The 16,304-nt window shown below is 38.6% G+C and overlaps 1 protein-coding gene across 5 annotated transcripts in view; it reads left to right on the top strand.

Moving 5' to 3' along the window:
- Positions 1–337: 337 nt before the first annotated feature.
- The window catches only part of LOC127451447 (trinucleotide repeat-containing gene 6C protein-like), a 103,282-nt gene continuing 87,315 nt past the window's right edge, over positions 338–16,304 (top strand). For all 5 annotated transcript variants that reach the window (XM_051716167.1, XM_051716166.1, XM_051716165.1 and 2 more), the window contains exons 1-3: positions 338–1,348; positions 11,447–11,540; positions 12,265–12,286. In XM_051716167.1, the coding sequence (XP_051572127.1) occupies positions 11,487–11,540; positions 12,265–12,286 (76 nt within the window). In that variant the 5' untranslated portion in view covers positions 338–1,348; positions 11,447–11,486. The remainder of the gene's footprint in view (positions 1,349–11,446; positions 11,541–12,264; positions 12,287–16,304) is intronic.

The raw sequence follows: 16,304 nt of genomic DNA, 5'->3' as shown, positions 1-16,304 counted from the left end.
GCATCAGAAAACATGGATTAAACCACTGGAGTTGTATTGATTACTTTAATGCTGCCTTTATGTCCTTTTAGAGCTTCAAAGTGTTGTCCAACTTGCATTGTATAGCCCTACGGAGCTGTTATATTCTTCTAAAAATCTTTGTTTGTGTTCAGCAGAAGATAGAAAGTCATACACATCTGGGATGGCATGAGGGTGAGTAAATGATGAGGGAATGTTAATTTTTTTGGGTGAACTATCCCTTTAAGAGATCATTTTCAGATTGTTTCCATTTGTTTGTTGAAATTGTGCCCCCTGCTGGTGCAAGAATGTCTACAATACAACAACATTTGAGGCGAGGTAAAATGGATGCACTCGCTTTGCTTCAGGCATGCAGAACTCTCTAAAACAACGATGTATTTAATGTACATGTTTTAAAGTATTGCTGACAAAGCTTTATTTGGCCTCCATTAGACGAGAGCACACAAGAGGGGGCTGGCTGCACAGTGTTGTTCGTCAGTATGTATGCGTGTTGGGGGAGGGAGGTAGTACCTCAGTCCTCGTTGTCATAGCAACTATAAAAGGTTGAGTAATATTTTAACATAGGGGTTGGATTGTTTGTCAGTGGAAGCCACGTGACATGTCGCTGGGGTACGGGGGCACTTCCTGTTTTACTCTACTGAGACTTGAGCCGCTGTTGTCAGTTTTAACAAAATGGCTGCTGGAGCGCCGCAGACGAAAGCCCAGTGAACGCTTCACGTCAGTGCTTTATCATTTTAAATGGATGCATTGGAATTTTCCTACTCGCTAAGCATCGGTACATTTGCTCGTGTAGACTCGTTTGCATGCTTTTTAGCGAATTAAAGGCATGCTAACATATTTCCCTTTACGCACTTTATACATCCAAACATCGACTTTCTCGATGTGAAAACGTCATTCAAAATAGCTCAAACTGCCCGTGTGTGTGTGTGTGTGTGTGTGTGTGTGTGTCGCGCGCGCGCGCGCGTCTGTGTGAGCGCGCGCGTGTGTAGTTGCTCCTAAAAATTTCCGAAATGTCACAGCTGATCAACCTCAAGCTTTCTAGATGATGCGCAAAATCGTCGTTCAAAGTCCTTTTCACTGTTTGCACTGACATTTTAAAAGAGATTTCCTCCTGGATAAATTCCACTGTCTTGCATATTGAGAGGTGAATTCATCAACTGGAAAGTCAAGCTCGCCATTGCAGCTCACTGCATGAGTGAGTGTCTGACTGCGACTGAAGAAGAATATCTGATCAGTGTCAGTACGGGTATCGACAACATCCTCCTTCACCATGCAGCTCGCGCATCAGATTTGAACAGCAGACCACAATTGCTCCGTGTGCAAAATAAAGGTAAGATGCGCAATTATTGAAAACGCTTAAAATATCTCAGTGGGCGGGGTTGTGATCATTTTTGTGTACAATGTTAATGCGTCATTTTAGGATTCTCTTTTGTGCTATTTTGTTTCTGACAGCATTGACATTGAACGGGGACACCGAATGAGACGAGATCACTAAAACTTAACGTGGTCCGTTTCTATGGTTTGCAAAGGCTGCACAATTAATGCGTCGGTCTTTTCTATTTTACCAGGGCTTTTCTGTTTTGTTGGCTAGAAATAGCTTGCGTGTGCAAATGTTTACTCCCCCAAACAGCAACTTTGCCCTATATATATACATATACAGATGCAAGATAACTTTCTGTCCTTTACAGATTATAGTCGTATTTAAGATTGATACAAGCAGGTCGGATGTGGATAATGCATGGCAATGTGACCAACATATAATTATGCCTATTTTATTGCGCTTATTCCATGCTGGAGTTTGACAATTGCCACTCGAACTGTGTTGTGTAAATGCATGTGTCCAGTATTTGCATCATGTGCATCTTATAGTGCCTATGATGCTCAAAAATGTGCATCGACTTACTCGCTTGGATTTGAGACATCCCTAGTATTTCCCTGGGCGCTTGACATTGATCCGATTGGTATGGGGAATCAAGCCACAGTTCTGTCATAATATTGAGCCTTCGCCTTTTTCTTATCCAGGTCAGTGAATGGCAGGGAGAGCACCACTATGGTGTCTATTTTTGCGCGATTTCGATTAGAAATGTCACAAATTGTTAATGTACCGTCTGCTTGAGGCTCTAGCTGCAGGCACAATCGTTCTCATGACGGAAAGATTCAGATTCCCCAAACCAAAAACAACAGAAGGATTACAGTTTATAATAACAGGCGATTGGTCTTTATCAACGAAAAATGCGGCTAAAGAGTTTATTGGGTTTTGTTTACTGTAATTAAAGCTTACTAAGATAATAGTTTCCTCCAAAGTACCATACTACAATTATTGTTACTACTATAAAACGATAAAAGTCAATACGATTAAGGGGCCGTTCACACCGAGCGTGTTCTTGTGCTAATAAAAAAACCTAGACGCCACGAACGCAGATGTCTCGAGAGACGCGTTTTTAACAAAATAAATAAATAAATAGCTAAGCTGTTAGAATCCTTCTGCCAATATGTTTAATTGCTTTTATTGATGACATTGGTGACCAAGTTTGCACAGTTTTATTGTATTAACAATAACTGTAGGAACTATGGTATTTTGATGGTTACTATGGTACGTTTTTGTACTGAACTGAATAAAGCTGCTCGGTTATGCAGGATAATGCCAACACGCTTTCTATCCGAGGACGGCACCAATGTCAAACTGTACATGTGGTGCGGTTGCTAATTTGGCAGCGGTAGCTTTTGCTCCCCTTGCAGGGTCAGGGGCCCCCTGTCAGAGCAAGACCTTTGAAAGGGGCTGTGTTCTTCAGGAGTAAAAAGGGTCAGACCAAAAGGGGCCACGTAATGCTCAGATTACCATAAAGTTTAGGTCACATTGTTCTTATGAAGCCTTACCAGCGTTACTCTGGCTAGGGATTTGCACCATGTGGCTTCATATTTGGCAATTTGTAGCTGTTGGTTATTGGAGTAAAATCAATTTAGTTGACTCTGGTTTGCTATCCCTTGTGAAACTTTACCATAGTTCCTGCATAGTAACCAGGGTTGGGGAGTAACGGAATACATGTAATGGGAATATGTATTTAAAATACAAAATATAAGTAACTGTATTCCACTACAGTTACAATTTAAATCATTGGTAATTAGAATACAGTTACATTCAAAAAGTATTTTGATTACTGCAGAGATTACTTTGCATTTTATTGTCATTTGTTTAATTTAATATTTAGTCCTTTCAGATGGAAAACATTTATACATATAAATGAAAAGTGCATTTGAACAGCGGTGAAACACTTTCTTATGATGTGTTACATTCATACGAGCAGACAGAGAAGTAAGTTTGAAGTCTGGAGCAGAAGAAATAGAAATAAACCTTGTGTAAATTGTCAGCTTTACGCTAAGCTAAAATGCTATTTCTAACCATTTTACATGCACATTTTACCAGACACAATCACACACACACACACACACACACTATATATATATATATATATATATATATATATATATATATATATATTTTATTTTTTTTTTTTAATCAAGAAAATTCACGCTGGATCATAATTTCTTTTTTTCTAGTAAGACCTTTGATATTAGGGCAAAAATCTTATTCTTGATAATAATTTTTGTATTGTTTTCCTGTAAAAATATCTAAAAATCCTTAAAACAAGATCAATTTGATTGATATTGTTTTTGAAACAACACTGCATAAGATATTTAGGTTTTTAGGAGAATGTATTTTTAATGTGTATTTTGTCTTACTGTACTGGCAGAGTTTTTGTAGTCAAAACAAGTGAAAAAATATACCAGTGCTGAAGAAGTAATCCAAAGTATTTAGAATATGTTACTGACCTTGAGTAATCTAACGGAATACGTTACAAATTATATTTCATAGCATGTGTTCTGTAATCTGTAGTGGAATAGATTTCAAAAGTAACCCTCCCAACCCTGATAGTAACCATCGGCTTAACTGTGGCATTTTGAGCAAGACCATAATAACCAAAGATAAAACCATGGTTGGCTCCTCATTTACATTAGTGGATCAACAGAACTGGTTTCTATAAAGCAAACTATGTTACATGTTAAAAAATTTTAAGTATTAACAACACTTTAAAAAGTATAGCCTAGCTGGTTTTTGCCATGAAAATAACCATAGAAGCTGGCATGGCGTTAAGAAACAAACAGACAGACAGAAAGTATCTATTAACTACCTTATCATATTCATCCTTTTTCCTGATAAATTTAGTATGAATCTACTACTTTTACATACCATAGTAACTACAGTGTTATAAGGAATTAGTATTATATTGCTATAAAATAAATAGCTTAAAAGGCAACAGTGGCTTATAGGTGTTTATATCTCAGTTTGTCTATATATCCCTGTTGTCAGACCTGTTGTCGTTGTCTACTTTATTTTATTTGACTAATTTCCACCTTACATTTTTTGTTTACAGAAGAAATGGCAAGTTTGTTGCTATTTTCTGCACTTGGTATTGAAAATGCACAGCGATATGACACATAAGCATTACACTGTTTGCACATTGGACACTTTTCAGTTAGTTTAACACATCTGTATTCAGCGAATCCAAGACGCACAAGCCCCATCTGATCTCAGCACAGTCACATGCATCAAACTAGTAACTCTTAAGGAATCACATAGTGCTGGCAATCTTAACCTTAAATTTATTTTCCTTGAGGTTCTGTTTTCTAGGTGAGTGATTATGTCTTATTCAGTCTCACATTCCCTTTATGTAAGCAACCAAGGAAAGTGATTTTTATTTATTGAACAAAGGTCCCCCATTATGCCTTAAGCAGATTTTAAGCAATCATTTAAGTAATCATCACATTCAAACCATATCTTGATTGTTTTGCTCTTGATTGTCTTGTGTGCAGACCTTGGTATTCTGGCAACACTAAAGCAATAATGCTTTGATAATAATGACATTGATCCCTTGAATCAATCTGGTCCATCCATAACACAATAATTGTATTTGCTTGGATATGATACACTAACAACAATCACTTCCAAACCTAGATTTATGTTAATCTCTGAAGGTTTCAACTCGATCTGTGTCCCACTGACCCTCATCAAACTGTTTCATCATGGTATATAATATCATAGTAGCCCTTTCATCACAGTACCTTAATGTAGCTTGTGCCCAGCATTGAGATTATGAAGTCTCTGGAGACTCTATTTGAGCATGGAGAGCTGTTATGATCCCTTTATAAAGTTTTGTATGCCAGCCTCTCCGTTCAGGCATGTGCTTTGAGATTTGAGGAGGTTGAGATTTTGAGCCTTCAGGTTGTGTCTTCAGCATAAGTGTCACATTGTTCGCTGATTGGTTGAAAACTGGGGCCAAATGGATGGTCAAATGGGTCTTTCAAGGGCAAGATTCCCTCACTGCAATGAAACGTAGCAGTTCTCTGAATTTATTAACCTTTAAAGAAAGGCACATTTATAATTTAGATTTCCATATTTCACCTGCTTGGTTTCATGCAACACGACAGCTCTGTCATTAGGCCTATGTCTTAATGTAATAAATTGTGCAAGAAGAAATCAAGTTCATAACATTAAGTAAACATTCCTTAAAGTTTTTCAGGTATCTAAAAACTAATAATAATAATAATAATAATAATAATTAAATGTATATTCCAAAACCATATGACTTTCTTCTGTGGAACAATAACAAGATATTTTGAAGAATGTATGAAACGTTTTATTTTTATTTTTATACAATTCTATACTATTCAAGTTTTATATTCCACATCCTTCTACAAAGTCATACAGGTTTGGAATGGCATGAGGGTGAGAAAATCTGAAATGTTTTTTTTTTTTTTTTTTGGGAGAACTATTCCTTACATTTTTGAATGTTAAAATGATTTTCTCCTACCTAATGGTCAAAGACCGTAAAGCCATGTTGACTTGATTTTACTGAATTGTAAACTGTCTTTTTTGTGCTTTCAAAATTGCTTTGTTTGAGCATCTGACCTACCCGACATAGCAACGTTGACTCAACTAATGGCGTGTTGTGTTTATGGCAGGGTTTCCTGTTTTGTTGAACAGTGGAGGATGGAGAGATTGTTTGGGGAAACCTGTTTGAAAACAGTTCTGTTTGGCACAGAAATTGCCACATTCACACAATGCATTCATTAGGCCATCATTACCTAAAATAGTAAAATGCAGTTATTAAAAACTCTTACGATGAGAATTTTCCGTGACTGTGGTTGTTCAAACTCTATTGTTGACATACAGTACTACTAATAAATAACATATGTGGTAAAGGCTGGCTTGACTTTGTTGATAGCACTAGGGTACTAAATTGAATCAGTACTACCAATACTGCCAAAAGACTGGTATTGAAGCATTGGTACTGACTTACTGTTACATTTGACATCTCTAACCCATCCCTGAAACCGCTCTGAAAACTCAATGAAAAGCCATGGGCTGTTGTTTGTTTTAATTCTGCAAAAGTTCAAGTTGGCACTTTCCCCCCTTGATGCATCACTAATAAACTTAGAACTGATCACTCTCAATTTAGCACCCCCCCCCTTACATGAGTTTCCTCTTATGCTTAGTCCATTAGTGTGCTGAACTGTTGGATGCTTTGCATTTTATTGAGACAAATGTGCAGTCGCTGAAAGACCTACGTGATTTGAGTATAATGACAGGGGTCTTTATGGAAGGCATTTGTGTGATCTATTAGGGCAATAAATTGTCAGCAGAGCTTTGTGAAAGTGTTTTCATTAGTGACTTTGCAGGAAGATGAAAGTCATTGGCCCACTATGACAGCGAGTCAATCCACCGAAGATATTTTTTTAGAGGCTGTTTGCCCGCCAGGAGCTGAACATATAAAAAAATCACCTTTCGCTGTTTTTCATTGTCACTTCAGGCTGGTGGGAAGTTTTCTGCAACTTAATTAAAATACAATTTCAAGTCACACTTTCACTGTTTTCTTGCAGTGTATTTTAGGGCTGGGCGATAGGACGATGTAATCGAATATCGATGATATCTGACAAATACCCCAATTTCGATTGCAACAGCCATAGACAGACGATGATCAACAGTATCAGGAAGTGACAAACCATGGAGCTGAAAAGTTGACAGATATATTAAATAGTAGCCCAATAGTTGTCATGCATGTATGTTTTTAGATACTTATCAGATTATTAAACTATTAAACCGTTAAATACAATAAGGTTGCTGATATGTTCCCTGAATAGCATGAAACATTTTCCATAGTGGTTATAACCTACTCTCTAGACCAGGGGTTGGCAACCCAGAGCATGCGTGCAAGCATTGGTAGGCAGAGGGTTAATCACTGGCACACGATCAACAGACAGAGAGAGGAGTATGTATTTGATTCATATAAAGTCCCTTGCACCTGCATGTGGCATGCCAATCTACAGCTTGTCATACTCCTTCATTATAGTCACGCAGCATGTTTATTTAGTTATGAGCTTAATGGAATGCTAAACACTGTTAAAGTGTGACGAAACTGCACTAGTCAACAACAGTGACCCCTACTCTAGACTCAGACATGAACTATTGATAGGCTGCTCTATGGCTTACAACTAGATATAAACAGTACATATATGAGTAATGTCATAATTAAGGAAATACAGACATTAAAAATACATTATTATGAAATGTCATTAAGGGGACAATAATGAGAGTGACGGAACAGCGTCACTCTCATACTTTTATTCAAAAGTTATTTAAAACACGTTGCTTTGTGACATCAACTTGTAGGCTTTTCATCATCCACTCAATAAAGAAAGTTTTATGGAAATAAACTAATTTTCTTTTGAATTGAAATTATGGCATGCGTATAGGCCCTATTAAAGAACCTTATGATTTGCTTAGGGATAGCAGTTGAAAAAATAATGATGAAAATGATTTAAATCATAAATTAATATAAAAACATGGTCACCTTGAACCTAAAATTGAGTTCTATTAAAGGGATAGTTGGAAGTAGTTGATAGTTGATAACTATTTATTTAAATAAGTCCTTAAAAGTTATTTCATCCTGTATTTTATCTGTGTTGTTTTTTGAGTGTGGCTGGCTTAGTAGAGGAGATATTCATGTCATCCAGGGGTTTACAGGCATGTCAGGTCTGGTCTTCTCAAATGGCTCGGAAGTTATGGGTTTCTAATGCTCGATTGTGTTGGACGGAGGGGCTGCAGATTTCTTTCTCTGTGTGTTGCTGTTGCTAGCCAGCGTGTTCCCGTGGGCTCACCGCACTCTTGTTTGTTTTGCAGCACTGACATTTTTTTGGCTCAGTGCCCAGAGAGCGTCTAGCCCCCCCACCACCACACCTACACTGTCTCTTCAACTCACTCAGTTCTCCTCCCCCTCTCTTCTCTACCTACATACCACTGTTTCCTACATCCTATATCTCTGGCTGTGACTTGGAACACATTGCATATAAATAAAGTTTAAACCAGTCATGTTGTGGGATCTGTATCTCAGACATTCTTTACCTGTTCGTCAAAGGTTATTTAAGGTCAAAACCTAGTTGCTGTTTATTTATTCTGCTGAACACAAAAGGAGACATTTTTAATAATTATTATATTGGGGGGGGGGGGCTGGGTAGCTCAGCAAGTAAAGACGCTGACTACCAAACCTGGAATCTCAAGTTCGAATCCAGGGCGTTCTGAGTGACTCCAGTCAGGCTTCCTAAGCAACCAATTGGCCCGGTTGCTAATGTGGGTAGAGTCACATTGGGTTAACCTCCTCGTGGTCGCTATAATGTGGTTCTCGCTCTCTGTGGGGCACATGTTTAGTTGTGCATAGATGCCACGGAGAATAGCGTGAGTCTCCACATGCACAAGGTCTCCACGGTAATGCGCTCAACAAGCCATGTGATAAGATGCGTGGATTGACGGTCTCGGATGTGGAGGCAACTGAGATTTGTCCTCTGCCACCCAGATTGAGGCGAGTCACTACACCACCATGAGGACTTGGAGCGCATTGGGAATTATATTAATACAAAATATTGTAAAATGATCAACTCCCTGTTTGCCATACAATGTTGGTACTTGTTGACTAGTCAGGTAATATAACCACCATAAAAGGTCATAAAACTACCATAAAATTAGTCTGTATGACTGAATATTCAAAGTCTTCTGAAGCTATACGATACTGTTGTGTGATAAACAGACCAAAATGTACGTCATGATTCACTCTCAAAACAAATTATTCGTGAAAGTCAGTATGCGGCTCTCAAATAAAAAATGGCGCAGGTTTGACGTCATGACTTTTGGTAGGTTGGAACCAATAGATGTCCAACCTGCGCCATAGGCCGTAGTTCAACTTGTTTGTGATTAAAATTTCTGTAATTTCATTGCACAAAACGATTGTATGGCTTCAAAAAACTTGGAATATAGTGCATGAGTTGTATGAATTAAATGACGTTTTTGGAGCTATAGCCTACTGCCATTGTATGGAAAACAGGTAGTCAGAAATTATACGGGAAAAATAACAGCATATAGGTTTGAAATGACTAGAAATTGAGTAAATTGTTGGGTGAACTATTCCTTTTAACTACTTAACATGCTTCTAGCAATCTTGCGTCGATAGGTAACATTTCCAGATGCTTGTGGTTCATGTTGCATTTGTTTATCTCTACTCTAACTGTCACCCACTCATGCAGAGTTTATTAAAAACAGGTGGCATAAAATAAAAGAAAAGAGAGTCAATGTATTTATTTCTAAAAGAAATGTCCTTCTAAATTTCAAACACGTCTTTTTTTTCCTATAATTTTTATTCATGGGCATTCTTCATTGTTGGCATAAGCCCAAAGATTCATGCCACCTTTTTTTATGTAAAAAATAAAACAAAAAAAAGCTGTCTTGAAACAGTTTATTATTTATTTTTGCAAGCCTGGTTTTGAATCAGTGATTGGATTCTGGATTATTTTAACTTCAGGCATGTTGACTTTATTATGTAATGAATGTGCCGGTAAAATCAGTTATTCTATTTTGGGCTGTTTGTTGTTTTTGATGAAGCGTATTTATTTTTGTGGCTCAATCTTAATATTCATGGCAAACCAGACTTCATTTTAGTCTGTGATGCCACACAAGTTTATTACATTGAGTCTCTCCCTTCATCAGCATCATGGTATTGATATTAGGGATGTGCAAATTACCAATTTTAATAATTGATTAGTCAGTTGGTTGTTTGAAAGACTAGTTAGTGTTAAAGATAATAATGTGTAATTGATTAGGTTCTGTTATTGTCACGTGACCCCAATAAGACACCTTTAAGAGAAATATACGGACGCTAAACTTATTATTATTATTCACTTTTAAACACAGCAAGCTATAATCATGCAAAAACTCTCTCCAAGATGTTGCATCTCAATTAATTTAAGTATTGCCTCTCCCATTAAAACCACAAAAAAATAATGTTAGTTGTCGACCCCACTAATCAACTAGTAAGTTGTTGAACGACTAGTCGATTAGTCGTCCACCCATAGCACATCTTTTATTTGTTATAGGGTTTTGTTTTTCTTGCTTTATATTGGCTAAAGTAAGAAACTATGTAACACTTTTCAAGTAAAATAAGCCATGACAACATTATATAGCCTCAGCTTAAATTATTTCAGTTGGAGTGTTTCTGTGAGCGGAGTGTATGTCTTAAAAACATAAATAAAAGAAAAAAACTGGTCATATTGTGTCTAAAATGTAAGTTAATCAATATTAACATCTTTTTAAAGAACTGTTATAGAAGCAATATCACACTTGCAATCATAATTTGCTGATATTTAGAAAAATAGCACTCTGCTTGAGTGAGATGCTTAATTAGTGTGCTGCAGTGATATGCAGTTATAAACACCAATTTAAAGTGAGGTGACTGGTCAAACATCTCTGCTGGAATCATGGGCATACTTTTCCACCAATCAGCTTCAATCAGTCAGCTAAAATTTAAATAAGCTTTTACTGAAAATATTTTGTAAATGTATTGCCAAGTTTAGAAATAATTAGGGCTACGTTTTAATTACTCTGGGTTTTCCTGTCTATAGCATGCTTGAGTTATAATTTCATGAGTTTTATGAATTTTCGTAATTGGCTACAGATAAATGGCAGATTGAGTTTTAGTTTTGAGTTTTAGGATTTGACCCAAACCTTTAAAATTCTAAAACTATAATAAAGATCTGGCCAAGTCAACCCTGTGCTTGGGTGCAGTTGGTGCAGGTGTTTTAGAACTACTTTCTATTGAGAAATCAGTAAAGATGGTGCAATGAAATGCATCAAGAATCTCAATGCTGAAATGAGCTTGTCATGTTTCTTGTATTACTTGCTGTAACTTTTTTAAGTCTATGGCATAAGCTCATATAATGCTATATTTTATTGCATAACATTTAAAGATGAAAATGTTTAGCAGGTTTTGCTCTGTCGTTCCCTCTACTTGAAAGAATAGGGCTAATAGTTGATATTCTTTTACAGCCTTGGAACAAAACTAGAAACAGAAGAGGAGAACCATTTGATGGAAGAAAAGAAAAAGCAAGACGAAAAGAAAAAGGAAGCTGCTCAGAAAAAGGTGAGAGTTTCTTTCCTTTTACCCACAAGCTTTTGTTTTGAAACTTTTGCTTCTGTCGTTTTTATAAAAGCTGGTTAACAGACACCTAACTACATCTGTTATAAGCTTCTAAGACATTACAGCCACTGAACCACAAGTGTCAAATTACAGGCCTAGAGCTCACAGCAGCCTGTTGAAAATCTGGGTTTATGTACATTTTGTGCAGTGTATTTCATAGCAGGCAAAAGAAGTAGGCATTGCTGTCTTTGTAACGCAAAGAATTGAGCACCATACCAATGTTACAAAGACAGCAACGCCTACTACTTTTGCCTGCTTTATTTTACTCAGGCAACATTCATCAAGGGGACACAGGTCATATCCTATTGGTCGCTGGATTGGTTTAGCACAATATATCTGAATAATTTTGAACTAAGATCTCCATTTAACATCATTCTGAAGCAAATACACTGGATGCTGTAATGAATTTACCACATTCCAACATCCTCTGTGAGCTGAGAATGTATTTACATTATTTAAAGGGGCAACATACAGTAGGTGAATATACAGAATGGTTAATAATATACAATTGATTGTTGTGAAAGCCACTGATCATATGTTCTTACTACTTTCTTTTGTTCTGGAGTACAGATAAACATGCATTGTCAAAAGTGTTTATTTTTTTTATTTTTACAGAGACCTGTGGAAGTTTTCATGTCTAAGTTTAACTTTGTTCTTCCTTTTTCAGGCTGCTGAAGAGAAAACCAAAGGTTAGTTATGATTTTAATTGTAATGTTGCATTAAAATATGTTAAGTAAAAATGTTAATGCTTAACATTTCTGTGCTGTTATAATTGAAAATATAGGGACAATTTGACCCTACATGATGAAAGAGTCACAATCTGCTGTTTGTGGCTGATTGAGGCATGGTGACAGTAAAAGCCAAGTCAATTTACATTTTACATTTTAAAAAGCTTTTTATGTTGCTGTGTTCACATTACATCTATGGAGGATGTTGTGAAGTTTCAGACTGAAAATATACTACTACAAGCCTGTGGCAGGGCGGAGGGCGTGGCCGGGTTGTGATTCTACACACCCGGCTCCTAATCAGGCTGATTAGCCCGAGAGGGATAAAGGAGGAGGTGAGAACCAGCTTGATAATATAAATAATAGTTTAATTATAAACTGAACCAAAAAGACAAACACACACAGGTGTCGGACAGCTGTCCGTAACTCTCTCTCTGTCGCACTGCCGTCTCCAGTCGGCCTTTATCCCTCTCGGGCTAATCAGCCTGATTAGGAGCCGGGTGTGTAGAATCACGACCCGGCCCTGCCCTCCGCCCTGCCACATTCCTCCCCCGTTTTCTCATTCCGGGGAGCCCCCGGCATGATGTACATCCCCCCCCCTCTTTCCCGGGGATGGGCGTGCCTTCCGCCCCATCTGCCGACAGGTCATCCCCGTCTACCTGGATCAGGGGAGGGGACAAGGGGAGGGAAACAAAACAAAATGTGGCACCTACATGCTGTAACGGCGATCGTGCCAAATTAACAAAAACATTTAAAAAGAGAGGGAAAAGGCCAACACAGAGAGGCAGTGGGAGAGAGAGAGGAGAGAGAGAGAAAAAAAAAATTAACTTGCTGGTTCTTCGATATGCCGTAGCCTGGTCCTCAGCCACTCCTCCACCCTCTGGTGGATGACAGCCGTGCTTCCCCGGGCGGATCGGAGGCAGTCCTCCAGCCCCTGGCAGACGAAATGCCCCGCCGCGTTTTCGGTGGATGGAAGGGTCTCCCCCGCCCCTGGCAGCGGTTCTCCCGCTCCAGGCGGTCGGCCAGGAGCCCCTCCCCGCTCGCGGTCGGCGGTCTAAGACCCCGCCGCGTTTCAGCGGCTGGTAGGGGTCGCCTCCACCCCTGGTAGTGGCCCTGACCGCTCCAGGCGGTCAGTTAGGAGCCCCTCCCCTCGAGGTCGGCGGCCGTTCCTCTGCTTCCAGGCGGCCGGGTTCCTCCGTCCCCTGGTGGATGGCCACGGCTGCTCCGTTGGGGTGGATGGTAGTGGCGAGGACTCTACTACGGCGCATCCCTCCTCCTTCCCGGGTCTCGGCACCAGTGTAACACATTAATGGAAAGTAGGAGGCGAAAAACAGCTTGATAGTATAAATAATAGTTTAATTATAAACTGAACCAAAAAGTCAAACACACACAGGTGTCGGACAGCTGTACGTAACTCTCTCTCTGTTGCACTGCCGTCTCCAGTCGGCCTTTATCCCTCTCGGGCTAATCAGCCTGATTTGGAACCGGGTGTGTAGAATCACGACCCGTCCCCGCCCTCCGCCCTGCCACAAGGCCATATCATGTTGGTCGCTGGATTTGTTTAGCACAAGATATCTGTGTAGATAACAAACAAGGGATCCGAGGAAGACTTCGCTTTTTTTATTCTCTGTTGCTTCACTTTATTTCCAGATATTCCAGATTTGTTGCTGTGTTTGTTTTCTTAACTTTCTATCGCGGCCTGCAGCGGAATTGCGCTGCAAAAGTGGGGTTTCCCCTCTTACGTCAAACTCCGAGATTCCCCCAATGTACTTGAGTGCATATATGCGGACATAAGAGACAGCAGTTGATATTTTAAATTGGTGTATACATGGGTATATTTTATAATGTCAAAAGTACAAAAGTGCTTTTCCTACTGTACTCCCAGTAATGTTGAATTCTTTCCGCTATGTTGACTTGTTGATATGTTGTGTTGCTCCATCCTATGATGTAAGGTATCCGGTCTGTTCCACGCACATGCGCACTTTTAAAAAATCTGTAAAATGCCGCAAATGCATTTACATGGCCACATAAACCGCATTCTCTGGGTGAAACCTGGGTTTGTTAAACTGCTTTCTCTTAATCCCTTAAATGGCGTAAGGAAGAGGCATTCTTTTTACATGATATTTCAAAATGGTGCTTTCTGCAAAACCCCATATTCTGGAATAAGCCATTTTAAGCAGTAGTAAGTGCATGTAAACGTGGTAAATGTGTGTATCAATACCAGGGTGGGTGACATAATACATCCGATATAGTGCCAATTTAACATGTGATTAGAGCCAATGCTTATGCTTATCAGAGCCTATGCTTATGCACTGATTTTTATGCCCGAATTGACACAAAGCGTGTCTTCGCAAAGATAGTTTTAGACAAATCAACCATTTCTGTTTGCTGTTGAGGAATTCAGAAATTTGTGCTTTTTAAATATTTGAAAGTTGAATGTTGAGTGGCATCAAAAGTGTTACATCACAATGTGAAGGAAATAGAGAATGTGTCATTTTGGCAGCTTGGTTTCAACAAATGCTCTTTTTGCAGTGAGGAGGAAGTTTTGAGTTCCGGAACTTACAGTATGTTTTTATAGTACAATGACCTCTTATATGTCAAAAGATCAAGGAAAATTTGATTCCTCATGACTCCTTTAAATGAATTATTCACAAAGATGAGGTACTGTGGAAAATTTCATTGTAAACAGACACCTTTATTATTTTCCAAAAAAAATAAAATTAATTCAAAGGTACCTGTCCTGTGTTAGTCTAGTTGTTAATCGGTCATGTTTAAGTCTGGTAGCTAATCGGTCCTGTTTAAATCGGTATTTAATCTCTCTGAATGGTTAGGCAACAAGCCAAAGAGACAGTGGGAACACGGGTGGTAGATATGTGCTGAGATGTTTGGATCTAGACTTCTTGCCCCATATGACAGGTCACGTGCTCTTCATTGATACAGGGTGAGGTAAATTTTAGATGTCAGAAAGGGCTTTTTGAGGGCTGCAGCAGAGCTGTCCTGGGGCAGATGGGAGAGGTGCTTATGTCATGTGAGCGATAGGCAGTCATAAATCTCATTAGAGCATCTGCTAATGCTGTAACTTTCAAACAACAGACTTCACGCAGGAAGAAATGCTGGCCTATTTTGCGTGGATGCGTGCCACTACTCTTTTTAGTGTCTCATTTTAGTCACAGATAAACCTTCAGTTGCTAAATACTCTCCAGAATTGAGTCGCCAACTCTCTTTGTCCTTCTCTTGCACTTTCATCTTATGAATCACTGCATCGTTGAATGAGTCTGTGCAGACAATCTCTGGTTTCTTTAATCTGGGTGCACAGGGGGCATTTGTGGAGTTCTTCAAATTAGATCTAATCTGGTTTTGCTTTGTTTCATGTCTCTCTTTATCATCTGTCGGGCCACCGTACCTAAGGACAAAGATTATCTGCAGCTGATAAGGATATATATTCCATCCACGTCTAGGCTTAAAGGAGCAGTTCTCCCCCCAAAATTACAATTATGTCATTATTTACTCACCCGAATGTCGTTCCGAACCAACATGACTTTCTTTCTTTCTTTCTTCTGAGGAACACAATAGGAGATCATTAAATGCTAATTTTATTCAGTCCTATTGTTTGAATTCAATTCGATTGCAGTAGACAATACTTAATGGATGATAAAGTACTCAAAAGTGGCATATAACTGGTCCATGTGTCATTCCAAGTGTTCTGAAGGCATTAATTCTTTGTATGATGAACAGGCCATAATTAAAGTTATGCAAGAACCAGTAAGGTTTGATGTTATCGACATAATGTATTCAGTGCTGTTTTTATTTTTGGGTGAACTATTCCTTTAATCCAACCTCATGTGATTTGTTTTCTGGGGTTTATGTTAGGAATGTTCAAAATTAAGTTTTCAAAATCCACTAGTCTGTAGGTTGTCTAAACAACTAGTTGACTCGGTTTTAAGGATATTGAGTTTTAGGGTCATGTTCACCAGACACTGAT

The sequence above is a fragment of the Myxocyprinus asiaticus genome, chromosome 14, assembly GCF_019703515.2.
Source record: "Myxocyprinus asiaticus isolate MX2 ecotype Aquarium Trade chromosome 14, UBuf_Myxa_2, whole genome shotgun sequence".
Lineage (NCBI taxonomy): Eukaryota > Metazoa > Chordata > Actinopteri > Cypriniformes > Catostomidae > Myxocyprinus > Myxocyprinus asiaticus.
Note: the sequence above shows the minus strand (reverse complement) of the source record. Positions and strands in the feature narration are given on the sequence as shown.